The sequence below is a fragment of the Salvelinus fontinalis genome, chromosome 30 (assembly GCF_029448725.1).
Source record: "Salvelinus fontinalis isolate EN_2023a chromosome 30, ASM2944872v1, whole genome shotgun sequence".
Taxonomy (NCBI): domain Eukaryota; kingdom Metazoa; phylum Chordata; class Actinopteri; order Salmoniformes; family Salmonidae; genus Salvelinus; species Salvelinus fontinalis.
This window is the reverse complement of record NC_074694.1, coordinates 32,412,280-32,439,352: the sequence shown is the minus strand read 5'-3', so window position 1 is coordinate 32,439,352 and position 27,073 is coordinate 32,412,280. Positions and strand designations below refer to the sequence as shown.

At 43.7% G+C, this 27,073-nt stretch overlaps 2 protein-coding genes, 1 long non-coding RNA gene and 1 other non-coding gene across 7 annotated transcripts in view; 2 read left to right on the top strand and 2 right to left on the bottom strand.

The window, feature by feature from the left end:
• LOC129829055 (LLGL scribble cell polarity complex component 2-like) overlaps positions 1 to 20,961 on the bottom strand; it is a 30,803-nt gene extending 9,842 nt beyond the window's left edge. For 2 of the 4 annotated variants that reach the window (XR_008755328.1, XM_055890513.1), the window contains exons 1-11: positions 20,706 to 20,961; positions 7,916 to 8,025; positions 7,683 to 7,780; positions 6,939 to 7,020; positions 5,820 to 5,935; positions 5,400 to 5,558; positions 5,060 to 5,222; positions 4,850 to 4,982; positions 4,657 to 4,711; positions 4,363 to 4,517; positions 4,069 to 4,280 (exon numbers count right to left, since the gene is read on the bottom strand). Coding sequence is in view for 2 of the 4 variants with exons in the window: in XM_055890513.1 (XP_055746488.1) it covers positions 4,069 to 4,280; positions 4,363 to 4,517; positions 4,657 to 4,711; positions 4,850 to 4,982; positions 5,060 to 5,222; positions 5,400 to 5,558; positions 5,820 to 5,935; positions 6,939 to 7,020; positions 7,683 to 7,780; positions 7,916 to 7,990 (1,248 nt within the window). In the remaining 2 variants the exon portion in view is untranslated. Of the gene's footprint in view, positions 1 to 4,068; positions 4,281 to 4,362; positions 4,518 to 4,656; positions 4,712 to 4,849; positions 4,983 to 5,059; positions 5,223 to 5,399; positions 5,559 to 5,819; positions 5,936 to 6,938; positions 7,021 to 7,682; positions 7,781 to 7,915; positions 8,026 to 15,945; positions 16,082 to 20,705 lie in introns of those variants that run through there. The other 2 variants (XR_008755329.1, XM_055890512.1) reach the window with 2 other exon arrangements.
• Positions 19,937 to 22,450, top strand: LOC129829057 (uncharacterized). The gene is made up of 2 exons (XR_008755330.1): positions 19,937 to 20,213; positions 20,945 to 22,450. It is a non-coding gene; the product is annotated as an uncharacterized LOC129829057 (long non-coding RNA).
• Positions 21,089 to 25,294, bottom strand: LOC129829056 (BTB/POZ domain-containing protein KCTD21-like). Its single transcript, XM_055890514.1, has 3 exons — positions 25,116 to 25,294; positions 23,591 to 24,981; positions 21,089 to 23,460 (listed from the first exon to the last, which is right to left on the bottom strand). Exons 2-3 carry the CDS (start codon positions 24,008 to 24,010, stop codon positions 22,984 to 22,986), a joined length of 897 nt encoding a protein of 298 aa, XP_055746489.1. The 5' UTR covers positions 24,011 to 24,981; positions 25,116 to 25,294; the 3' UTR covers positions 21,089 to 22,983.
• A 1,706-nt stretch (positions 25,295 to 27,000) lies between these two features.
• trnaa-agc (transfer RNA alanine (anticodon AGC)) lies at positions 27,001 to 27,073 on the top strand. The gene has a single exon. It is a non-coding gene; the product is annotated as a tRNA-Ala (tRNA).

The window sequence follows — 27,073 nt, the reverse complement described above, 5'->3', positions numbered from 1 at the left end:
GACCTGGCCACATCTGCATTCCTCATGCCTCCTTGCAGCATGCCTAGGGCACGTTCACGCAGATGAGCAGGGACTCTGGGCATCTTTCATTTGGTGTTTTTCCAGAGTCAGTAGATAACCTCTCTAGTGTCCTAAGTATTCATAAGTGTGACCTTAATTGCCTCCCTCTAAGCTGTTACTGTCTTAACGACCGTTCCACAGGTGCATGTTCATTAATTGTTTATGGTTCATTGAACAAGCATGGGAAACAGTATTTAAACCCTTTACAAATGAAGATCTGTGAAGTTATTTGGATTTTTATGAATTATCTTTGAAAGACAGGGTCCTGAAAAAGGGATGTTTCTTTTTTTGCTGAGTTTACATTATAGCCTTTTTTAGATAAAAAAATAAATCACGTTTTTCTTTGTATTATCTTTTAGTGGATCTAATGTGTTATATTCTCCTACATTAATTTCACATTACCACAAACTTCAAAGTGTTTCCTTTCAAATGGTATCAAGAATATGCATAACCTTGCTTCAGGTCCTTAGCTACAAGCAGTTAGATTTGAGTATGTCATTTTAGGAGAAAATTGAAAAAAGGGTCCGATTCTTAAGAGGTAAATGCATTTGCGCAAATCAGTTGTGTTGTGAAAAGGTAGGGGTGGTATACGGAAGATAGCCCTATTGGCTTGCCTAGTTAAATAAAGTAAAAAATAAATAAATTATAATACAATTTGGTAAAAGACGAAGTCCAGATTATGGCAACAGCTCAAATAAGCAAAGCTAAACAGTCCATCATTACCGTAATTTCCGGACTATAAGCCGCTACTTTTTTCCCACGCTATGAACCTTGCGCTTTATACAATGACGCGGCTAATTTATGGATTTTTCCCGCTTTCACAAATTCATGCCGCCAAAAAACTGAGCACCGTCACATAATGTGAAGTAAATCGAGCGCGCTCAAACTTTCCATCATTCTGATTACGGTAGTCATTTTGTCACCCTCATCATGGCAAAGACACGGAGAATTGCATATGATGCAGCTTTCAATTTGAAGGCGATCGATCTGGCTGTTTGAAAAGGAAATAGAGCTGCTGCACAGGAGCTTGGCCTTAATGAGTCGATTAAAAGACGTTGGAAACAGCAGCGTGAGAAAATGACTTAGTGCAAAAAGACAACAAAAGCTTTCAGAGGAAAGAAAAGCAGATGGCCCAAACTAGAAAATGAGGCTTGGGTGACAAGTGGGGAGAAATCCTTCACTAAAACGGGCCGCATGCGAAGAGCGATTTATGGTCAAGTCTGCCAGTGGGTCCTGACAGCGTGGAGCTGCTGCGTATTGAAGAGGGCAGCATAAACTCAGCGGGGAATTTGCCTCCGGATGAAAGTGAGGAGAGCACAATGAAAACGATCCAACATCGGATGAAGCAATTCTGAGGCTATTCAACTCCGACACCAAAGGAGATGACAGTGGTTTCAGTGCACAGGAGGAAGATAGTGACCAAGGACTTTCTTGGTAGGCTACCGTTTACTGCTATTTAAAAAAAAAAATAATGTTACAAGCCTGTTTCGTTAAAGCCTATTTATTTTTGTTACAAGACGTGTTTCGTTAAAGCCTATTTATTTGTTACAAGCCGTGTTTCGTTTAAAGGCTGTGTAAAGTTCATTTGTTTCAATGTACCGGTAGGCACCTGCGGCTTATAGACACGTGCGGCTTATTTATGTACAAAATACATTTTTTTTTTTTATTCAGTGGGTGCGGCTTATTTTCAGGTGCGCTTAATAGTCCAGCAATTACGGTACTTTAAGACATGAAATTCAATCAATCCAGAAAATGTCAAGAACTTTCAAAGTTTCTTCAAGTGCAGTCACAAAAACCATCATGCGCTGTGATGAAACTGGCTCTCATGAGGACCGCCACAGGAAAGGAAGACCCAGTTACCTCTGCTGCAGAAATTCCAGCCCAAATAAATGCTTCACAGTTCAAGTAACAGAAATCAACATACATTTTTCAGAGGAGACTGTGTGAATCAGGCCATCATGGTCAAATTGCTGCATATAAACCACTACTAAAGGACACCAATAAGAAGAAGAGACTTGCTTGGGCCAAGAAACATGAGCAATGGACATTAGACCAGTGGAAATCTGTCTTTTGGTCTATATGTGAGATTCTTGGTTCCAACCACCTTGTCTTTGTTCAGGTGCAGAGTAGGTGAACGGATGATCTCCATATGGGTGGTTCCCACCATGAAGCATGGAGGTGGGGGTGTGATGGTGCTTCGCTGGTGACACGGTCTGTGATTTATTTAGAATTCAAGGCCACTAAACCAGCATGGCTATCACAGCATTATGCAGCGTTACATCATCCCATCTGTTTTGCGCTTAGTGGGACTATCATTTGTTTTTAAACAGGACAATGACCCAACACACCTCCAGGCTGTGTAAGGGCTATTTGACCAAGAAGGAGTGATGGAATTCTGCGTCAGATGACCTGGCCTCCACAATCACCAGACCTCAAGCCAATTGAGATGTTTTGGGATGAGTTGGACCGCAGAGTGAAGGAAAAGCAGCCAACAAGTGCTCAGCATATGTGAGAACTCCTTCAAGACCACTGGAAAAGCATTTCAGGTGGAGCTGGTTGCGAGAATGCCAAGAGTGAGCAAAGTTGTGATCACAGCAAAGGGTGGCTACTTTGAAGAATCTAAAATACGTTTTTGGTTACTACATGATTCGATATGTGTTATTTCATTGAGTTGATGTCTTCACTATTATTCTACAATGTAGAAAACAGTAGGACCACACAGAAAAAAACACAGCAAAATGAGTAGGTGTGTCTAAACTTTTAAATGGTACTGTATGTATAGGGGTTAGGTGACTAGGCATCAGGATATACAATATCATTAACAGTGTGGTGGCAGTGTATGATGATGATTGTATGTGAGTGTGTGTAGAGTCAGTATGAATTTGTGTGAGCAAATTAAGTGTGTGGCTGGAGTCGAACAATTTTCCGGTCCTCCCCTTCACGCCACTTGATAGAGGTATTGGACGGCAGGGAACTTGGTCCCAGTGATGTACTGGTCTGTCCGTACCACCCTGTGACTGAGGGCAGTGTAGTTGTCATACCAAGCAGTGATGCAGCCAGTCAAGATGCTCTCAATGGTGCCGCTGTATAACGTTTTGAGGATTTGAGGGATGTTGCGTCTTCTTCACGACTGTGTGCGGACCATTTTAAGTCCTTAGTGATTTGGACACAGAGGAACTTGAAGCTCTAGACCCGCTCTACTGCAGCCCTGTCGTCCTAATGACGTCGCTACACTGCAGCTCCTTGGTCTTGACATTGAGGGAGGGGTTGTTGTCCTGGCACTGACGTCGGTGGTATTATTTGGCCCCCAAAGTTTTCGGTGGGGGGTGGGAGGATTTGCATTGGACTGTAAAAACACCAGGAAATCAGCTCCAAGTGACTTCAATTTAAGAAATCTGTTCCCAAGTATTCGTGATCATATACAAATGTTAGAAAAGTTTTAAAGTATTATGATTCAGGGAAACATCTCTGTTTGGGCTTCTTGTGGTTAATTTGCAGTCCACAAATAATTTGTGATTGCGTTCCGGCCCCACACGACCAAACGCTCAAGAAGAAATTGGCCCGTGGCTGAACATAGTTGAAAGTCCCTGCTGTAGGCTGTCTCGTCGCCGTCGGTGATCAGGTCTACCACAGCCGTGTCGTCAGCAAACTTAATTGTACTGGCGTCTTGCGTGGCCACAGTCGAGGGTGAACAGGGATTACAGAAGGGGAATAAGCATGCACCCCTGACTGGCCCCCGTGTTGAGGGTCAGCGTGGCAGAGGTGATGTTGCCTACCCTCACCACCTGGGGGCGGCCCATCAGGAAGTCCAGGATACAGTTGCAGAGGAAGGTGTTCAGTCCCAGGGTTCTAAGCTTGGTGACGAGCTTCGAGGGAACAATGGTGTTGAACGCTGAGCTGCAGTCAATGAACAGCATTCTTACATCAGTATTCCTGGGTGAAGGCAGTGTGGAGTGAAATCTTGTGTGTGGTGCAGGAACTTGCTTGGGTAGTGTGTGTGTCACCAACCTTCTTAGAGTAGTGTGTGTTCTGCAGTGCTCCGGCAGACAGGACCCTCTCCCACAGCTTCAGGGGTATAGCAGAGACATGGTGGGAGCAGGTGATGGCAGAGCAGTGGAGAGGCACCAGGTATGGAGTCTGGATGACTGGCCACCCTTCAGTCTGAAGATCTATCACTACCAACTCCTCTTCTACTAAGACCACCAACGCACTGGGTTCGCCTGGACAGAGGGAGAGGGGTTAGCCTGTGTGTGTGTGTGTTTCTGAACCTGTGTGTGCACGCGTATCCCCCTGCCTTTCTACCTGTATGGTCTGGTCCGTCTCTGATGACAAAGAAGTCGATGATTCTGGAGGTGAAGTCCAGAGCCACGTGTGTTTTACTGTGGATAACACTGATACAGTGTCTGTCGCCGTAGCTGGCCCGGGGCATGCCGCCACTGAGGAACAGGAACGGAGGCCTGGATATAGACATACAGGAGAACCAGGTTAAAAGACAATTACAGATGGATTCATGTGTAAGAATGGAGGATGTGAAATATGAATTGACAGAGCAGGCAGAGCGAGAGTGAGGGAGGAGAAAGAGAGAGACTCACTCACCCCTGTTCTGTCGGCAGCTGGATGATTTTAGAGATGGCTTTACAGGGGAAGTGGCCTACACAAAGGAGACAAATCAATTTATCAAATCATCAATTAACCGATTCATCATTCAATCAATAACAACATCCTTGTTGCTGTGTTTTGTCAGCTTCCACAGAGAGGAACGTGCTGTTGACTTTTTGGGGGTCCTCACCATACGGTACTTCAGACTTCTCCTGCTCGCTCTGTGGGTCATCCCCAGCCACCTTCCAGCGGCAGTAGCTGCCGTCGCTATGGGAACTGAGAACATGGCCACCGTCCTCCGTCCACCACACGCTCTCCAGTTGCTACGGACGCAAACAGGGAGTCAAGATCAGAGCTCTCAACATCCAGACACCAACACACAGACACACACATTGTATACCTGTGTAGCGGGGATGTGTTTGACAGCTGATTGGCTGTCCAGGTCCCAGATGACCATGAGGCCTCGTCCGTAGCCAATCAGAACCTGGCGTGGGTTGACGGGATTCTCCTGTAAGGACTCGACATGCTCCAGGCTCCTACGACCTCCGTAATCCTCTGGTACACTACGGAATGAGGGGGTTCCGTTTTAGCACAATTATCTATCAAATACGTTTGTGACGTGTGTGTGTGTGGGAAGCATTTAAAACATTAATCAATAGTTGTTTCCGTCTGTTTAGGATACCAATATTTCCAATTTAGTGACTCAATGAAAAGGAAGTGTGTGTGGTGTGTGTTAGTACCTGTTGGTGACTTTCTCCAGGCTGATGTTCCTCTCCTCTAGTTCTCTGAAGCCTGGTACCTTCACTACAAACACGTGTCCTCCCTCTGTTCCTAGCAACAACAGGTCCCCAGAAGAGTGGGCTAGCACCGCTGTTACACGAGTTACACTGGGGGGAGCACTGATGGAGGGAACGAGAGAAAGATGGGATGAAGTTAAACAGGTTGAATGTGGCAGACAGAAAAATCCTATTTAAGGTGCATACGTGTTCGCCACTGAAGTGTGCATGTCACCATAGAAATAGAATCTCGTTCTAGTTCTGTGCATGTCTCACAGTGGGCGCTCTTACCGGGGCAATCCAATGAGTGCTAGTGTGTGAAGAAAATAAAAAAGCTTGAGGGGTAGGAGAGAAGTTGTGGGGTGGTGGTGGTGTGTCTCTCACCCCGGGGGTCCAGTGAGTGTGAAGCGTCCTATCTCCAGCAGCTCAGAGACACCATGGTGAGCTCTGAGGGTCCACATGTGGAGACTGTTGTCATCCAACAGAGTCACCAGCTCCACCTGTTCAATAGAGAGCAACTAGAGATGTTAAAAAGGACGTTAGGAACACGTTATGAGGATGTTAGGAACACGTTATGACTGTCAGGAGGACGTTTTGGGGCTGTTAGCCACAGCTTTACTACTAACCTTTCCAGCAATGATTAGATCCACATATTGGATTCTAGGGCTAGGCGGTATACTGTATTTTATGATATTGCGATATTGATGCACGGACCGGTTTGGGTTTTTAATATTACTTTCTATAACATTATTTGAATGTTCGGTTTGTTAAATGTGATACGCTGTGTGTAACGTCCATTTTATAGTTTAAGTTGCTACTTGAGTCATCTCTCTCCACACAGAACTAGGCCCGTCCCGTCACTCAAGGAGCACATTTGTGGTTTCTCAACTACAAGACACTTGCATTCAGTCTGCATGGTTAATACAGAACACGCAACAATGTTGATAACAATGCTATGTTCACTTTGCTTTTTAATATAAATCCACTAACATTCCAGAATTACACCACTAGCTTGTGTTTCTTACATCTGCAAAAGGCTAGTGTGTCTTAGAAAGGGGGCCTAAAACCTGTTACCGCTAATTCTAATTGTTAGTTAGCAAATAAATGTACTTAGTCGGAGCAAACGTAGCTAGTAAAAGTGCTGTTTGTCTACATAACCTGGTTCAAGTATTCATGACATTACCCTGAGGAAGGCACAGTGATGCCGAAACAGTGGTAAATACGCAATAAATTACTGAGAGTTTGTATGTGTGACTTTATTTTGATAGTTTATACGCCATTAGTCAGCACCTCCACACAAACTATTTTTCTGGGTGTGTGCCAGCTCATGTTTCTTAATTATTCAAAAACATAAAATAGTAATTTGTATTATTATTATTTTTAACTGTAATATGATATTTTGGTCATATCGCCCAGCCCGATTCGATTTAAGATAATTTCAGTAGCAGGTGTGAATGGATCATGTGATAAGGTGCTGCCAACGTGTGTTGAGCAGTCACTCACCTGGTGTGGCAGGAAGTGGACCTGTGTGACAGCAGCGTTCTCATCGTGTAGACCCATGAACTCTACACCTGGACCACCGTAACTGACCACGGGTTAAAGAACAGACACACACACACAGCATGGCACACCAACACACAGTGTACACACATGCGCAGCAAACACAGACACGCACAAAGCATGATGTGTACACAGCCCCCCCCCCCCCCCCCAACACATTCATAGACACAGGTTCTTATTTTTCTACTGTACTGAAACGGTCCACATGCATCTATAGAAAGAAGAGATTTTCTGTTGTCTTTCTTTGTGTCTTATCTGGCTGCCCTGCCCTTGGCTAATAATACATTCATTCATAGAATTTATTGTGTTACCAAAAGAACAATTTCCCCTATTGTGTGAATTAATTATAATGACAGAGAGAGACAAGGGTTATCATAGTGACTGGGAGTGAATGGTGGGAGTGTACTGACTGGTTCCACACTGTCAATGAGTACGATTGTGTAAGATGAATCAAACACACACACTACGACAGAGATAGATAGACACACAGCAACTGTGCCTGTCTGGTAGTCAGAGTTGAGCAACAACCTGGGAATATAAAAATGACTCCACATGTACCCACACACTAACCACAGACAGCTATAGCAGAGGGGAGACTGAGACAAACTGGTTCAAACGTGTGAACGCTTAAATCCTGCACTCCTACACAACCAGACAGACCTCTCCCGTGTCTATTGAAGAGGATACAGTTTGATGGCTCCGGAGCGTGTGCCGATGGCCAGGAGCTGTAGACTGGGGCTGAAGCCCAGAGCACTGGGTTGGTGAGGAAAACCATGCTCCACTGTCTGGGTGGGTGAGAGAGCGAGAGAATTATGGAAACTGGCAAGACAAATTCCCTGATAATTGTCTGGAATTGGGATCATAGCCTTCCTGTCGAGACCAAAGCCTTGTCAGATCAGACTGACTGTCACTGGTCTTACCTTGTTGAACCCGTAGAGCTCCTGTTTGATCCGCTCTCTCTGGGACTCCTGGCCATGTCTCCTAAACCTCTTCATCCTCTCAGGAGCACACAGGCCCAACTGCTACACCTCTACAGAGAGAGACAGTGGGAGAGAGGAGATTCATGAAGGGGGGGGGGGGGGAAGTGCAATAGCCTAATAGGACGACAGGCATTCACAAGTCTCCACTCTCTTCCGCTCTCAGTCACTCGACTATCTGAAGAACGTGGTCGTGGAGATGGTGAAGAGATGGAGAAAACTTCCTGGAGCAAAACAAAAAGGAGAAAAAGAGAGTGAAGAGACAGAGCAGGGCTCCAGGAAAAACTCAGCTCAGATGGTGTGTGTTGGCCACTGACAGAGACGGGCAGATGAGAGAAAGGAATTCCATGGGAGGAGCATGGCCTACTCTTCGCTTTCTTGTTTATGGTCAACACACACTGCCTGAGGGGGCGAGGCTCATCTCAGACAAGAGCTAGGGGTTGGTCACTGGAGGCTCAACTAGAGACCATTGTTCTACTCCTACACACTGATGGAAACACCTGTCACACCTGCCATTAACAAATAGGCCCTTCAGAAAGAAAGAGGAAAGGTGAGAGAAAGAGTGTCTGCTTTTCATTCTTTCCTTTATCAATAACGTTTGCGCGACGTTTAGGGCATAACGAACCATGACCCGATCACAACCTTTTAAAAACAACTCTCCTCTCTTTTCCAGACAATTTAAAATCCCTGGACTCTGACTTTCATTTCACTAAGAGTGCTGGATAGCTTTCTCTTAATCTCTACACATACCAACATATTCCCTTAGCCCACTCCATGAAGGAGAGGTTAAAGCCACAGGTTGGTTAGACCATAAATGTCAGTGGTCCAACATGCGTGAGCGGTCTGGTCAGCGTGTTGGTTTTTGTCCACCCACACCAGACGCGATCAGGACACGCAGGTTGAAAAATCTAAACTAACTCTGAAACAACTATATTAATTTGGGGATATGTCAAAAAGCTTTAAACATTTTTGGCAATTTAGCTAGCTAGCTTGCTGTTGCTAGCTAATTTGTCCTGGGATATAAACATTGGGTTATTTTACCTGAAATGCACAAGGTCCTCTACTCCGACAATTATTCCACAGATAAAACGGTAAACCCAGTAAGTTTTTAGCTCTCCTCCTCCAGGCTTCTGCTTCAGACTTGATATGGCGGATGGCAACCAACTTTAAGGTGCATTACCACCATCAACTGGAGTGTGGAGCGCAGTTCATCTTTGGGTACATGCTCCTTAAAACCAACGAGGAGATGGGAGAGGGACTTGCAGTGCATCAAGCGTCACAAATAGAACCATGTTCTATTTTAGAGCCTGACTACACAGCCACGCGCGAGAAATGTGGGTGCAATGATTGAATAACATGTATGTGTAAATTTATTTTGCGACGCAGGCGTTGAGTTTAGCATATAAGCCTCAGTCTACTCTGACTGAACTCAACCTCAAAGCTGTGTCTCCCAAAGTGATGACCAAAATTAAATGTTCCCCTCAAAAGACCTACAAAAAAAAACTACACAAAAACAGGCCAGTGTTTCAGTCCTTGATGATTTTAAAGTAAACAGTTAAAAAATGTAACCAATGATTTCATAAAAAAACTACAAATTATAATATTGCAAGCCGGGATAAGATATGAGACCGTATTTTCTGTCTTGGCCGACTCAGTCTTCGAGACAGAGTGAGACATACTTTTGTTATTATTACCCTGATATCAGCGGCAAGATGTCATTAGGCGTGTGAGGGATTATGGGATAGTGGAGGACTGACTCACACCCTCACCAAGTAAACTTCCTCGTTTGGATCCTGCAGACTAAGGGAGTGGGATGAAGTTGCATGCTTTAGGATTTGGGGAGGGTAGGCTTACCCTAGTTGAGCCCAGATCTGTGCTAAATAAATGTAATATACTTTTTTTTTCATGGAAGAGAGTTCCATGTTAAATGTGTGTCGTACCCATTGGTCTAGTACCCATTCTGTTCCTCTGACTCCGCCAATGTAGACCCAAGGGCCCAGCAGAGCAGAAAGAAGCAGCTCAGTGCTCTAAGCCTGCTAACAAAGGCTGGGTGGGAGGTCCTCTTCAGGGCTTCACACACAGAATGGCTTCCTAGGCACGGACAAGAATCTGCTCTGCTGACGAAAACTGAGGGTAGCTGTAGGAGGAACACACAACGCACATGCAGGCACACCGCAGTATGGAAAAGCAGGACCGTGGCGTCATCATATGAGGACTACCCGGCAGTCTTTTGGCAGTGCTCAAAGTAAACACAGACCCAAGGAAGCCATAGCCTACATCATTACTGAAACAGACAACATGGTGATTAATTGTAGGATTTCAACCAGTGTGACAGTTAGGCAAGGGCTACCCAGTGATTATGCATCCCATACGCTCCCATTAGAACCTCACTATCAGAACAGTAGTGTTTAGAACTGTCAATTCAAACAGCAAGTTCCACCTCTTCCTGTTGCTTCCTTGCGGCGCTCTTTTCTTCAGAATACAAAAGGCTTGGAAAATGGAGCAAACTGAAAATGACTTATTCAAGGCTACAGTACAGTTAGACAGGTTTGGAGCCAGGGAATCATGTGCAGTATGTCACATGACATATCCAAACAGACATAGCCTACATTTCCATTCATAACACCCTGTGGACAGTATTCTGGCAATAAGGCTTAGGGGAAGTCCCCAAAGGGCAGTGATTTGTTCATTACTTGGAAAAACAAAGCTATGCTGAAGTCAGTGACACAGAAACTAAGTGGCAAACATCCACTGTGTCAGTGAGTGGACAGTATAGCCATTCTATTACACTAACTGAGCGAAATCCAACATGGATTTTCCCAGGAATTCCATTTGGACAGAGCAGGGCAATGACCTTTTGTTGAGAAATAGGTACACAGACACCCACCTCACACAGCAATTATCCTAACCAGCAAGGGCCGTTTACAGTGTTAAGAAACTTGGTCAAGGATTTACAAGAAAATTAAGTTTTGACATTGGTGTGAATTTATTACCTGGCCTCGCTCTTATACAACAATGATGTCATTCTTGATGAAAGATCAAACAAACTGAATGAGAGCAGCATTGTTTTAAGTGGGGGCGATATGGCTGCATGTCATGGCTTCAACAAAATTCATATTAAAATGCTTCAGAAATGCTTGGCTACGGAGGAAATCACACTCCTGGTTCGATTACTTATTTGATATAGGAGGCAGCATTTTCACTTTTGGATGAATTGCGTGCCCATAGTGAACTGCCTCCTACTCTGTCCCAGATACTAATATGCATAGTATTATTACTATTGGATATAAAACACTCAGAAGTTTCTAAAACTGTTTGAATGATGTCTGTGAGTATAACAGAACTCATATGGCAGGCAAAAACCGGAGAAAAAATACAAACAGGAAGTGAGAATTCTGAGACTGGTCATTGTTAAACTCATCGCCTATTCAATTCCCTGTAATATATGGATATGTTTGCACTTCCTACGCCTTCCACTAGATGTCAACAGTCTGTAGAACACTGAATGAAGCCAATACTGTGATGTGGGACCAGATGGGAGGTGTTTGAGTCAGTGGTCTGGCAGATTGCCAGTTCTTGATCACACGCATTCCTCATGATATCGCAATGCGTTCCATTACTTATACAGACCGAAAAGAATTATCCGGTTGAAACCTTATTGGATATAAATGATAACAACATCCTGACGATTGATTCTCTACTAAGTTTGACCAGTTTATTCGACTTGTAATATAACTTCTTGAAGTTTTCGTCCGACGTTTGCCTGCATCGGCGCGAGCGTTTGGACACGTGTACTACACATGCTAGCAAAAGTAGCTAATTGGACATAAGTAAAAGACATTATCGAACAAAACAACAATTTATTGTGGAACTAGGATTCCTGGCAGTGCATTCTGATGAACATAATCAAAAGGGAATATTTATGATGTAATTTCTGTGGACTCCAAAATGGCGGAGAAATGTTGGTAAATCTGAGCGACGCCTCAGATTATTGCATGGTGTGCTTTTTACATAAATTTTTTTTTATTTTTTTTATCTGACACAGCGGTTGCATTAAGAACAAGTGTATCTTTAATTCTGTGTAAAACATGGATCTTTCATCAAAGTTAATGATGAGTATTTCTGTTATTTGCACGTGGCTCTCTGCAATTACTCTGGATATTTTGGAGACATTTCTGAACACGGCGCCAATGTAAACCGAGATTTGTGGATATAAATATGCACATTATCGAACAAAACATAAATGTATTGTGTAACATGATGTCCTATGAGTGTCATCTGATGAAGATCAAAGGTTAGTGATTAATTTGATCTCTATTTCTGCTTTTTGTGACTACTATCTTTTGCTGGGAAAATGGCTGTGTTTTTCTGTGGCTATGTACTGAGCTAACATAATTGTTTGGTGTGCTTTCCCCGTAAATCCTTTCTGAAAGCAGACATGTTGGCTGGATTCACAACATGTGTAGCTTTAATTTGGTGTCTTTCATGTGTGATTTCATGAAAGATTGATTTTTATAGTAATACACTGCTCAAAAAAATATAGGGAACACTTAAACAACACAATGTAACTCCAAGTCAATCACACTTCTGTGAAATCAAACTGTCCACTTAGGAAGCAACACTGATTGACAAAAAATTTCACATGCTGTTGTGCAAATGGAATAGACAAAAGGTGGAAATTATAGGCAATTAGCAAGACACCCCCAACAAAGGAGTGGTTCTGCAGGTGGTGACCACAGACCACTTCAGTTCCTATGCTTCCTGGCTGATGTTTTGGTCACTTTTGAATGCTGACGGTGCTTTCACTCTAGTGGTAGCATGAGACAGAGTCTACAACCCACACAAGTGGCTCAGGTAGTGCAGCTCATCCAGGATGGCACATCAATGCGAGCTGTGGCAAGAAGGTTTGCTGTGTCTGTCAGCGTAGCGTCCAGAGCATGGAGGCGCTACAAGGAGACAGGCCAGTACACCAGGAGACGTGGAGGAGGCCGTAGGAGGGCAACAACCCAGTAGCAGGACAGCTACCTCCGCCTTTGTGCTTGGAGGAGGAGGAGGAGCACTGCCAGAGCCCTGCAAAATGACCTCCAGCAGACCACAAATGTGCATGTGTCTGCTCAAACGGTCAGAAACAGACTCCATGAGGGTGGTATGAGGGCCCGACGTCCACAGGTGGGGGTTGTGCTTACAGCCCAACACCGTGCAGGACGTTTGGCATTCGCCAGAGAACAACAAGATTGGCAAATTCGCCACTGGCGCCCTGTGCTCTTCACCGATGAAAGCAGGTTCACACGCACATGTGACAGACGTGACAGAGTCTGGAGACGCCGTGGAGAACGTTCTGCAACATCCTCCAGCATGACCGGTTTGGCGGTGGGTCAGTCATGGCGTGGGGTGACATTTCTTTGGGAGGGCCGCACAGCCAGAGGTAGCTCGCCAGAGGTAGCCTGACTGCCATTAGGTACCGAGATGAGATCCTCAGACCCCTTGTGAGACCATATGCTGATGCGGTTGGCCCTGGGTTCCTCCTAACGCAAGACAATGCTAGACCTCATGTGGCTGGAGTGTGTCAGCAGTTCCTGCAAGAGGAAGGCATTGATGCTATGGACTGGCCCGCCCGTTCCCCAGACCTGAATCCAATTGAGCACATCTGGGACAACATGTCTCGCTGGCGGATGCTTTAGTCCAGGTCTGGGAGGAGATCCCCCAGGACCATCCGCCACCTCATCAGGAGCATGCCCAGGCGTTGTAGGGAGGTCATACAGGCACGTGGAGGCCACACACACTACTGAGCCTCATTTTGACTTGTTTTAAGGACATTACATCAAAGTTGGATCAGCCTGTAGTGTGGTTTTCCACTTTAATTTTGAGTGTGACTCCAAATCCAGACCTCCATGGGTTGATACATTTGATTTCCATTGATCATTTTTGTGTGATTTTGTTGTCAGCACATTCAACTATGTAAAGAAAAAAGTATTTAATAAGAATGTTTCATTCATTCAGATCTAGGATGTGTTATTTTAGTGTTCCCTTTATTTTTTTGAGAAGTGTATATTTGAATTTGGCACTCAACATTTTTTCTGGATTTTGGCCAAGTGGGACGCTACCGTCCCACCTATCCCAGAGAAGTTAACACTCACCTGTGACATCAAACTCCCAGCATTCTACCAACTCAAACCATCAGAGATGAGAGGGATGTACAGAGGGAAGAAAATACACACAAACGTGTCTGGACAGGGCATCAGATGTAAACTAGACTTAGTAACTTACTGCTAGAGCTACAGTGAAAATCTCAATTTTAAAAGTTCATATTCTGTTAGGCTAACTCGTCCTCAAATACAGTTGTTGACTCATTCTATACTCATATGTGTGGACAAACCATATATTGTAGGGCTGGGAATTGCCAGAGAGCTCACAATACAATATTATCATGATACATAGGCTAGCTGCCGATATGATCTGCATTGCGATTCTCACGATTCTATATGTATTGCAATTCGATACTGTGATTGTATTACGATTCGATGTTCCAAACATATTGCTCACCATATATCTGCTGCAGAGGGACAAGAGAGCCATGAGAAAACAAGTTTGGCTCAATCATGGAAATAAAACGGCGGAAAACAATGTCTCCATATTTAAAAAGGAGAACAAGCTATGAAGAAGTTCTGGTGCAGGTACAGCCAACTAGCACCAAAATATTGCGATATTGTTGATATACCGTAAAAAAAGAATATCCAGATATGTAACCATCAATCCCCCCCCCCAAAAAAAATCACAAATAAATTGGAGAGAAAACACTTCAAAAACCCAACCTCAAAACAGACCGTTAAAAAAAAATATTCCTCATCAGGGATGACCAATCAGCAGTCTACTCACATTCATATTTTTCTATGACCGGTATTCTGTTGTTGGGGTATGCTCACACAATTCCAACACAGAAAAGCTGCTTTAACATATGTAATTACCATTTTTTTGGGAAGGAAAACATTTCACTCATATTGTAATTAATTATAGGTCATATTTCATAGAATTCTGGAAACACTGGACAGTTACATTAAGCCCTGTCTTTAAACATAGCTGGCATTGTAATTCAGACCGAGTGACCAGGAAAAATGCCTGGCATCTGAAATATTCTACTTATGTTCTTATGCAATCACCAGCTATGTCAGAGCTTGTAGAAAAAAAAAGACTAATAAGTCACTCCCATGAAACCGGCCGATAAGCAAAAACAAGTACCGGTAGTTAATTAACCGAGAAGAGGGAGTTCATGTTTGGTGTTAAAAGTGTGTCTATAAAACTAAAAAGCCTAATTCACTCACACACAAACAATAAGAAAACCTGTCTGACGAGTGCAGGAGACAAAACAGCCAAGGAGAATTAGCTGTGTTGGCAAACGTGGTGTGATCATGAAAACATTGAGACGAGACTACACCTCTCTCCCGTCCTCCTCCCACTCTCTTCCCTTGCTCATGGCATACAGAGGCTCAGCTACCTCCTCTCCTGCACTCTCTCACTATGGAAGAGTGGGACATTTGAGTTTCACTGACCCCAAATAATTTAGTCACGCTTCTCAGTGAATTTGCAAACAGACTCTTAACCTTTGTCCTAAGACGCAAGAGCATAGGACTGAAAGTTTAGAAGACCTTCATACTGAGTCGGCCTGCATGACAATGCAGCACACAAATTAAATTTAGGCCTCAACGTCCAAAAAGGAGAATAAGAGAGAAAAGGGAAGGGCGGCTGTGTAGGCTGTCACGCTGGTACAGGCTGATCCATAACCACTCATTGCAGGGCTAGGCCTATTCTTAGGGATGACTCCTCTCACACTCAGCATCAACGGATGGGACCGGACTCCTCAAATACTTTAGAAATGGATCTCATCACTGATCTGCCAGTAAGGTTGGATTTGTGACACCAATAACACCATAACCTTAATTCCACGTCTACAATCAGTGATAAGGATAATTGCTTACAGGGATTCAAGGAAGAATATATTCATGGGACTCAGAGCAGAGATGTTTTTCTTGCCACTGTCTGGACAGAAATAAAATATTGTTGGGGGTCTGGTCGACAGGATGTCATTTCCCTCTCTCCTGTAATCACACAGACAGGACAACAGTTTACACTGGCCTCACGGCTGTTTAGATACAATGCTACTGGTTGTATTATTGCTCATAACCTACTGTGTGGAGTAGAGTGCACTTTCTGTTATCATCATCCCCTTGAGGATTTTATTTATTGTGGTTTCATGTTTCAAGCAGCTCCTAAGGCTGTGCAACCGTCAGGACAAAAGCTATACAAAGTGCACCGACTTGAATAGAAAAATAAAGTCTATGCAACAACACATTGTTGTCACATTCTTTCCTAGTTGTTCATTATTAACTGTTGTTGGGATACATTTTGATGCATTACTTAGGGCTAGGAATTGCCAGGGGCCTCAAGGTCCGATATTGTCACAACGCTTAGGTGACGATATGATATGTATTGCGATTCTATAATGATTCAATACTGTAATTCTATTGCGATTTGATACGCCAAACATACTGCTCACTATATCTCTACTGCAGAGAGACAGAGAGCCTGAGAAAACGAGCTTGGATCAGTCCAGGAAATAAAAATGCTTAAAACATGCAGCCTCACTACTTAAAAAGAAGATAGAAAATAAGTTTTAGGGTGACAAATACTGGAGTTTTAGTGCAGGTACAGCTGACTACTGCTACCTAGAGTAGCAAAAATATATATTTACAATACCAGACAAAAGTTGACACATTGTAGAATAATAGTGAAAACATCAAAACTATGAAAATAACACATTTGGAATCATGTAGTAACCAAAAAAAGTGTAACAAATCTAAATATATTTTATATAGCCACCCTTTGCCTTGACAGCTTTGCACTCTTGGCATTCTCTCAACCAGCTTCATGAGGAGGTCACCTGCAATACAATTAACAGGTGTGCCTTGAAAGTTAATTTGTGGAATTTCTTTCCTTCTTAATGCATTTTAACCAATCAGTTGTGACAAGGTAGGGGTGGGATACAGAAGATAGCCCTATTTAGTAAAAAAACAAGTCCATATTATGGCAAGAGCAGCTCAAATAAGCAAAGACACAAAAGTCCATCATTACTTTAAGACATGAAGGTCAGTCCACGTGGAAAATTTCAAGAACTTTGAAAGTTTCTTCAAGTGCAGTTGCAAAAACCATCTAGCGCTGATGAAGAAACTGGCTCTAATGAGGAGCGCCACAGGAAAAGACCCAGAGTTACCTCTGCTACAGAGGATAAGTTCATTAGAGCCCCAGAAACCAGCCTCAGAAATTGCAGCCCAAATAAATGCCTCACAGAGTTCAAGTAACAGACATCAACTGTTCAGAGGAGACTGTGTGAATCAGACCTGCGTGGTAGAATTGCTGCAAAGAAACTACTGCTAAAGTACACCAATAATAAGAAGAGACTTTCTTGGAACAAACAAACAAGCAATGGAAACTGTCCTTTGGTCTGATGAGTCCAAATTTGAGATTTTTGGTTTCAACCGCAGTGTCTTTGTGAGAAGCAGAGTAGGTGAAGGCATGATCGCTGTATGTGTGGTTCCCACTATGAAGCGTGGTGGTGTGATTGTGCTTCGCGGGCGACACTGATTTATTTAGAATTCAAGGCACACTTAACCAGCATTGCTACCACAGCATTCTGCAGAGATACGCCAATGACCCAACACACCTCCAGGCTGTGTAAGGGCTATGTGACCAAGGAGAGTGATGAGTGCTACATCAGATGACCTGGCTTCCACAATCACCTGACCTCAACCCAATTGAGATGGTTTGGGATGAGTTGGACAGCAGAGTGAAGGAAAAGCAGCCAACAAGTGCTCAGCATATGCGGGAACTCCTTCAAGACTGTTGAAAAAGCATTCCAGGTGAAGCTGGTTGAGAGAATGCCAAGTGTGTGCAAAGCTGTCATCAAGGCAAAGGGTGTCTACTTTGAAGAAACTAAAAAATGTAATATATTTAGATTTGTTTATTACTTTTTTGGTTACTACATGATTCCATGTGTAATTTCATAGTTTATGTCTTAACTATTATTCTACCCTGTAGAAAATAGTAAAAATAAAAACACTTGAATGAGTAGGTGTGTCCAAACTTGACTAGTACTGTATGCATGTACACACAGGAGTCAAATCTTAATATAATATTGTTCCAAAAAATGATGTCACGTAACTGTATTGACTCCCCTATTACTTAGCTACTTAAAACATGACCTAGAGGCCTTGGTAAAACAAGCGAGAGAAGTTAATGTTACTGTTGAAGATTAAGTTAAGGGTTAGCTACTCTACTTCCTCTCCTGTCTCATTAGCTAACTAGTCTATTTCTCCTGCGAGGTAAACTGTTCCACATTGGTAGAGGTAAAACAGGAATTAGGCCTAGATAGCAGACCGTACTCAGTCAAGAATATGAGGCTTACTGTACCTTTTGGACAGTGTTGGTTTCTATCCAGGAAAAAAGACTGGGACAGACCAGCTACTACTGAATGACAGACATTCTACTGACACTGCCCAGTCCTTCATTCCCACCTGCAGCTGTGCAAGCCAAACAACACCCCTTTGTTCCCAGCAGACCTCTGCCATTGGGACATGATAAACTTCCACCTGAAACTACTCCCCAGTTTTTAAGCAAAACAAGCACCTGTCCCAAAATGTACAGGTAACTGCCAAAATAAAAACACGAGTGATACAAAGTTTATTAAAAGCAGCTGCTGCCACGTAGGTGTCATTCATGAGTTAAACAAATAAATCCCCATAATGCTTAGGGTCATGTATAAAATTCCCAGTATTTTGGTTGTCATGACTAGAAGGAGCATAGGGGGATTAGGCTGTGTGTGTTTCAGTCTCCAGATCTCAACCGGATTGAACACTTATGGGAGATTCCGGAGCGGTGCCTGAGACTGTTTTGTTGATGGTGGTGGAAAACACTATGAGAAATTCCATAATTTTGTGAACAATGGTGTCACATCCCTCCAATGGAGTTCCAGACACTATAATTAACCTATGCCTAGGTGCATTTGGAGCTGTTCTGGAGGCTTGTGGTGGCCCAACACCTTATTAAGACATTGTTGGTGTTTCCTTTATTTTGGCAGTTATCTGTAGATCAGTCTTGATAAGGAAAGCTAAAGAAGTATTGAGATCGAATCGCTCTGGCTAAGTTGTTTTCATTAGAGTAGGCCATGATAAGGGTGCTTACTGCTTAGCCAAGCACAGAATGATGGAAAAGCATAAAGTTATGAAGGGACTGCTACAGCATTTTTACAAGACACTGACTGACCAGTGACCACATGATTCATTCTCTAAACAACCTAAAGTCTAGTCTCACCAACAGCACAAGGGCAACAAAAGGCTCTCTGAGGGCCATATTTTGCTTGTAAGTCTTTCAACCCATGCTTCGAGTTGGCTAGATGCAATTCCTCACAGAAAGTGTCATGCCAGTGGCTCGTTGACCTACACACTGGCGACAGACACACACAGCCTAATCCCCCTATGCTCCTTCTAGTCATGGCAACCAAAATACTGGGAATTTTTATACATGACCCTAAACATTATGGGACTTTACCTGCTTTTAATTTACTTTGTATCACTCGTGTTTTTTATTTTGGCAGTTACCTGTACATTTTGGGACAGGTGCTTGTTTTGCCTCAAAACCGGGGAGTAGTTTCAGGTGGAAGTTTATCATGTCCCAATGGCAGAGGTCTGCTGGGAACAAAGGGGTGTTGTTTGGCTAGCACAGTTGCAGGTGGGAATGAAGGACTGGGCAGTGTCAGTGGAATGTCTGTCATTCAGTAGTAGCTGGTCTGTCCCAGTCTTTTTTTCCTGGACAGAAACCAACACTGTCCAAAGGGTACAGTAAGCCTCATACTCTTGACTGACTAAATACTTGACAACCCAAAACAGTCGTTTACATTTCTAAAGAAGACAATATTGTCTTATTTTGGTCGTGAATTTCCCGAAACCGGTCAAACCGGTCTAACAGATGACTTCTTACCACAAACCCATACGCCCCCTCCCCAAACAATTACTCATTGATGAAACCCTACTCTACCGTTGCCTCAAACTACCTGCGAGACGAGGAAGACACCTTACTCCCACCTACTCTTTCCCGTTGCCAAAGTTTTACCTTTCCATCATTATGCAACAGTTAGCTAGCTCAGCTGACTAAAAACGTGGTGAATGGTTCATGATGTTGATGGCCCTGAACGGTGAATATTTTTAGTTGGCTAATAGACAGACATGGCGACTGCTAGCGAGTTTGTTACAGTAGCGTTCTGAGTTAGCTAACGTTAGGTAGCTAGCTAACGTTAGCTATTTCATAAACTTGTGCAGCAAGTTAACGTTAATAGGTACTTGTATTTCAGTCCGGTGTACCCAAAAGTTAATATGATTATTTAATCTATGTCTAAAGTGTATAGACCCTTTAATTCCTGGTCGAAAGGAAATTAATCTGAAAGGCTTGGCAGCGGTTCACCAACAACACTGCCAAGCTAACTAGCTAACGTTAGTCAGGTTAACACAGTAACTAATATCTAGAGGTTAACGTTGCCCTGTTGACGTGCTAACTAGCGAGTGTTATCCAGTTAAATTAAACTTCAGCAGTAAGGTTAAGTATTAGCATTTTAGCTGGTTAACTAACGACATGCTACAACACCTGTAGAAGCGACACTCCTCTCTCGCTCGGGCCCTTCGAAACTCACCTGACTCCCAACGGCCGTTGCCCCAGCTGTGTCCAATAACTTAGCAATACGCTTTCGCCCGCTAATTCACTAAGCTTGGTCGGCGTCCAGTTTGCCACGTTTCAACTTCCCAAACCAATTTCAAATCAGAATCCGAAGCACGTCGTCTGCTTGTATTGAAGTATGTAAATGCAGATCCTGTGTTGGTTTGTTTGGAGGCTCGCTAGTCCACCTATCTTTCGTTTGCCCTGTCTCCGCAGCCTCGAGGTGATGATGCCCCAGACCCGCAAAGCGCAACTTGACTGGCTAGCCTCCGCTGAGACTCCTCCCTTCACATCCCCTTCCGCAATACGAATCAGCAAGGGAGTGAAGCATGACCATACAAATAGGTTTGGCTCCAAATATAAAGATTCAGATGTTTATTAATTTAAAGTAAACTTTGGAATTTCCCCTAGTACATTTTCAGAAAGTAATGTTACATTGGGAACAGATGTTGCATGAAGTATAAGGTATCAAACTCATTCTGTTTATTTTGCAGAATTACTTAGTGTAAACAATAATCTCATATTGATGGCACTTTTCGGAGTAATTGTATAATACAACATAACAGTCTTTGAGATGCAACCACAAGAGATTATACTTCACTTGATTTAGTGCTTGGCAATAATTAACTGTATTAGAATCATGATAGTTTAAGGCACTCTGAAGAAAAGTCATACAAAAGATTGCTTTACCTGCTCATTTCAACCCCATCTGCTTGATTAAACATTGCTACATCCGCAAACAAAAGACCCTGCAAATCAATAGGAATGTGCTTTTTTTGTGGTCAAGTTGTATATAATGGAAAAATGCACAGTGTTTGCTCTTCATAAGCTCAGGACCTCAGCTCCTTGTGAGGGAGTTGTGATGTAGAAAGTTGGGGATCCACTGTATCGCCCATGTAGAGATAAATATACAGCTAGTGAATTCATTCATTTGCTTTTGAGTTCATTCAAAACACTGAAAACAGTATTGGAAGGATAATAGTAAAGCCATGACCATAATCCTACCTCATACTTTATATGTTTCCTTTGGATCTGCAAGTTACAGATGCATTGCGAGCTGAGTAGATGGGGGAAGGAGGAAGGGGCTAGAGGTTGTTTTCCAACCGGGCATCTTTCCTCTCCATATACTTAGATAGACATCACATTATTGCATCTGGCCCATTTTGGCAATTGTTTGAGCATGGGCAGCGCCATTGAGGCCATCTCCATTTTTGAAGTAGTCCATTTTCTTGTTCTTCTACTTCTATGAGTTGGCAAACAAGCTGAAAGCGTGCATACTGTCACCTAGAGCATGTTGTGAACAGGTATAAAGCCAAGGTTGACGAATATAATTAATTGGCTGATCCCTCCTGATGACCCGTATGGAATCATGTGATCCTTCCTTAACACATAAGAAGTACCACCCAGTTGACTACTTAAAAATTGTGAAAGTCCTCAGTGGTGCTGCCCATGCTAAAACAGGTTTTTGGGCACTACAGTCCTCCTTGTTGCTCTCCCATACTCATCTTTTCCTCTCACATATTTCTTCCCTCCTTCCTCCATTAAAAAAGTACACATCTTATCCCGCTTCCGCCTACCAGACAGGAGCTTGCACCAGTCTGACTGATAGGGGTTCAGGGAGTAATACCTTTCATTTAGTGGTGTGTATTAAAGTGTACTTGATGTGCTGTAAACAACTCTACAGACTGGTCAGTTTGTTACACAGTTCTCTAACACATTTTTTTAACAAAACAATACCAGCAGAAGTACTGATACCCACTCTTTGGACTGTTTGGATCACCCCTCCTACATTCTCACAGATACCCCACCAAACACTCAGTCTAATCACACACCCGGTCTACGTCTCTCTCTGCCTCTTTAAGAATTGCACTGATAATCAACAGGATGAGCGGACAACCATTGCTTATCGTTGGGGACAGGGTCTATTCTGTAAAACCAGATGTAGGCCTACCCTACATTTTAGAACAGCCTACAACACGTCAAGAACAGTCTGTTCCACTGCAGGGCTACCCAGGTTAGAATTCGTTAGAGGGTTCAGATGGCAGGATCAGTCTCAGCTTCACACCAAAGGGAGGATTGTAAACATCATAGAGCGACCTTTGAACTTTACAGTATTAGTAAAGTATGTTAATTATTGACCATCCATAAGCAGTCATGTGCAGTAGGTTGTAAACATTATAGGGTGACCTTTGTTATTTTAGTCTGATTAAGTCCATAACTGGTGATTCAGTGGTGAGCTGGAATGAGCTACATTACTACCGTACAAGCTGCAGAGTATGGCAGCTCAAAACGTCCATGGAGTCAGGGGTCACGGAGTCAACCCTAAAACCCTCTGCCAAAGACACCGTCAGCAGCTCCTCCAAAAACCTGTGCATGTCTTTGACCTCACAGGGGCTGCGGCATGGGATGATGGCATCACAGAGGTCACCAAAGTGGGTCTGTGTGGCCCGAGAGTCCGAGACGACGAGTCCTCTGTACCGCTGTTTCTCATACTGGTCCTGGGGAAGTTCGTCTGGCCGGGGAACCCACTCCAGTTTGAGACGGTTGTAGCGCTGGTCACTGGGGAGGGGGGAAGTAAGACCCTGGGTTGTGCGGTAAGAGAAACGCTCACAGAGGAGAACCAGAAAGGCACACCAGGTACAGAAGATTTCGACGGTGAGGATGCACACTGAGCATGTGTGGAGTTCGTAGTTCTCGGGAGCACGCCGTAGGTTGAAATGTAGCACGCGCACCTGGAATGAGACAAACAAGCTGATGCTGCAGTGCTAATGATGCATGTGTGAAAGAACATCTGCATTCCACAACAAACAGATATGCTTACACTATAATACTAACAAACACACAAACAATACACACACACACCTGGCAGTCCACGTCCACCAGCAGCAAGGCTCTTCTGGGTGCATCTCTCAGGCTGAGCGGTCCGGCCTCAACGTGTCGCTGTATCTCATCCAGTAGGGGGCGGATCTGGAAGAAATCTGCTTCCCTCCTCAGCAGCCTCATCTCAGAGAACCTGTCCGGCAGGTCCAGGGAGCTGGAACGTAGGAAGTTCAGGATATAGCGGAAAACCTTCCCGTCGCGGTCGATGAAAACATTTCCACGTTTGTCCCTACGCGTAGAGATCTGTCCGGTGAACATGGCGCCCAGCATGGAGTCTCGGTAGCGAGTCAGAGTGTCCAGAGTCGTGGTGTAGATCTCACCGCCAACGTTGAGAGACACAGGGTCCGACAAGGAGTTACTGTTGCTGTTAGTGTTGCTGTCCGAGGAGTTTAGGTTCAGCATCCTCAGGCACTGAAACGACCTCTGCTCAGGCTAGAACACTAGATTAGAACACTCAAGATTGGAAATGGTAGAACTGTTGTCATATCACTTCTCTGTCCCTTTCTATGGAATTCAGCGGACTGTTCAAAGGAAGTTATACGTTTCAAGTGTCTTTTTTAGCCTGAAGAGACTTTCCTTTCAGAGGCGTCAGGACGAAGTTGTTACCGGGATACTAGCAAAAAGACGCCAAAAGGATGAAATAACAAAAATATCAGAAAAGATTGGAAGCTGGATCTGTAAAAAGCCGGCGCAGGTGGATTTATCTATCTGTAGTTTTGTTTCTCCCCATCATGGTCCTATGCTGTGTGGGATTCCTGTTGGTGAGCTGAGGCCTGGTTAGTTGCATAAGACTGTTTGTGTCTGAGCAGCTGGCAGTGAGAGAGACGGGAGAGAAGGACAGCGAGGCGGGAGAGAAGGACTGGAATGCTAATAAAGGGGCGCTGCTAGCTTTTATTCTTCTGCCGTAACCCCTACTGTCTCACACACACACACACACACACACACACACACACACACACACACACACACACACACACACACACACACACACACACACACACACACACACACACACACACACACACACACACACACACACACATACACGTACTCTCTGGAGGCTGTTCGGGCAAGACACAGGGGACTAAGCAGTTTGTCTTAAAGTGACAGTAGAGATTCTAAAAGCTCTTTTACCCACGGTGACCAGTTTGTGCAATCTTGTCCCCAAGTCTCCTCCACGCAGTGTGTGTGTGTGTGTATTCCTCCTCACCTGTATGTGCTGCATGGTTCTGTCTATGGCTCCAGGCTGCAGTAGTGTGACAGTACAACCTCCAAAACCTCCACCTGTCATCCTGCTGCCGAACACACCTTCCACATCCACAGCTGCAGACACCAGCTCATCCAGTTCCTTACAGCTCATCTCATACAGGTTCCTGACAGTAGGGAACACATTATGGATGGATACTTTACATTTCTATCATATTTTACATGTGGATGATTAAAACAGGAATCTGCCCTCAGTGCATTGACTGCTTTGATGATTTCTTTAAGGGTGTTCTTTATTCACCTGATTGAGTTGTGGCTTTCCACCATGAGTTTGCCAAATTCTTTGTAGGCCCCTTTCTTCAGGGCCTCTGCTGCCTAAGCTGTAAGCTCTATCTCCTCAATCACTTGACGAGCCCTCGATAGGTTGCATCGTCCAATCGGCTCTTAGCATCTGGAACAATTAAAAAAATAACACAATGCTTGAATGTATAAGAACAGATTAGAACAGAATATAATATCCTCTTGTTCTCACCCTCCTGGTCCTTCAGTGTGGCATCTCTCAAGCTGGCCTTTTCCAAGATGGCGACTGCCTCCTCACACTGTCTTCATCTGCCATGGTACTCGCTGCCCATCAGAGAATGTTTGACGTTGTAATTACGGATGAGGATGACCAGGCCTGAGTAAGACAGAGGGACAGGAGTTGCCTCCAGTGATGTGAGGAAACAACAAGAGTATATAATACAGTCATAACACAGTAATAAACAACACTTTCAGTTAAGCTTTAGCTTTACTTTAGCATAATCCATTAGCATATGCCTATAGCAGGGGTTCCCAACCTTTTCACTCAGGCCCCCCTTCCAGCATTGGGGAACATCCCGTGCCCCCCACAGTTTGGGAACCACTGGCCTGTAGGACGATTCGACACCTGCGTAGGCAGAAGATATTTTGGGTATCTCAGATTGTTCTGGCAATCCTCACATAATTTTAGCCACTTTTGCCTCCTGTAAGAGCCTATGATCCGTGAACCATACATGATACAGATGTCTTAGTGTCAGTATACTCCTTGTAGTGTGATCTCAAATATGGAGTATGTCTAGATGTTATACACATTTTCACATTCATTTATTCAACATATAAAGAGAATATCTCAAAAGTACATTTTTTGATTTAGCTTGGTGTTTGGAATGTCAAAGTGTGCTTGCTCTCTGGTACTTTTAATGACATGACCCATTTTTATACATAAGTGCGTGTTATATTTCATTAACCAATCATAGCCCTCCTTTAGGATTGCACATTCAGCAAATCCCCAGCAGAGGGAGTTCCCTTTGAATCAATTTCCCATTCACTGTGGTGGTGCTCATAAAATGCCTCAGAACAGAATTAGCAGAAAGCCTCCTTTGGAATTTGTTTACATCCTTGTTAGTGAGCATATGTTCTTTGCCAAGATAATTCATCCACCTGACAGGTGTGGCATATCAAGAAGCTGTTTAAACAGCATGATCATTACACAGGTGCGACTTGTGCTTGGAACAATAAAAGGCCACTTTAAAATGTGCAGTTTTGTTATACAACACAATGCCACAGATGTCTCAAGTTTGGAGGGAGCATGCAATTGGCATACTGACTGCAGGAATGTCCACCACAGCTGTTGCCAGATAATTGAATGTTCATTTCTCTACCATAAGCTGCCTCCAACGTTGTTTTAGAGATTTAGAGAAATACATAAAATCGGCCTGGCTCCCCAGTGGGTGGGCCTATGTCCTCACAGGCCCACCCATGGCTGCGCCCCTGCCCAGTTATGTGAAATCCATAAATTAGAGCCAAATGAATTTATTTCAATTGACTGATTTCCTTCTATGAACTGTAACTCAGTAAAATCGTTGAAACTGATGCATGTTGCATTTATATTTTTGTTCAGTATAGATATGATGTTTGTTTTATCAATATTTTTGTACAAAGGCGTTTCCTCCAGCGTTACCGACACAAAAAGATCCCACCATGTCGAACGAACAAATATCTGTCGGCATTTACATTTTTTTATCGAAATGTCATGTTTCCATCACAGTTTGTATGACTGTACTCGCATGAAAATTGGTTGAAACCATGGTTATAGACTAAACGTAACAGTTTTGTAAGCATTTGCATCCGAGTCTAAGTACTCTAAACCTCCTTTAAGTTGCTCAGCCGGGGGATTAGCTCAAATGGTAGAGCGCTCGCTTAGCATGCGAGAGGTAGCGGGATCGATGCCCGCATCCTCCA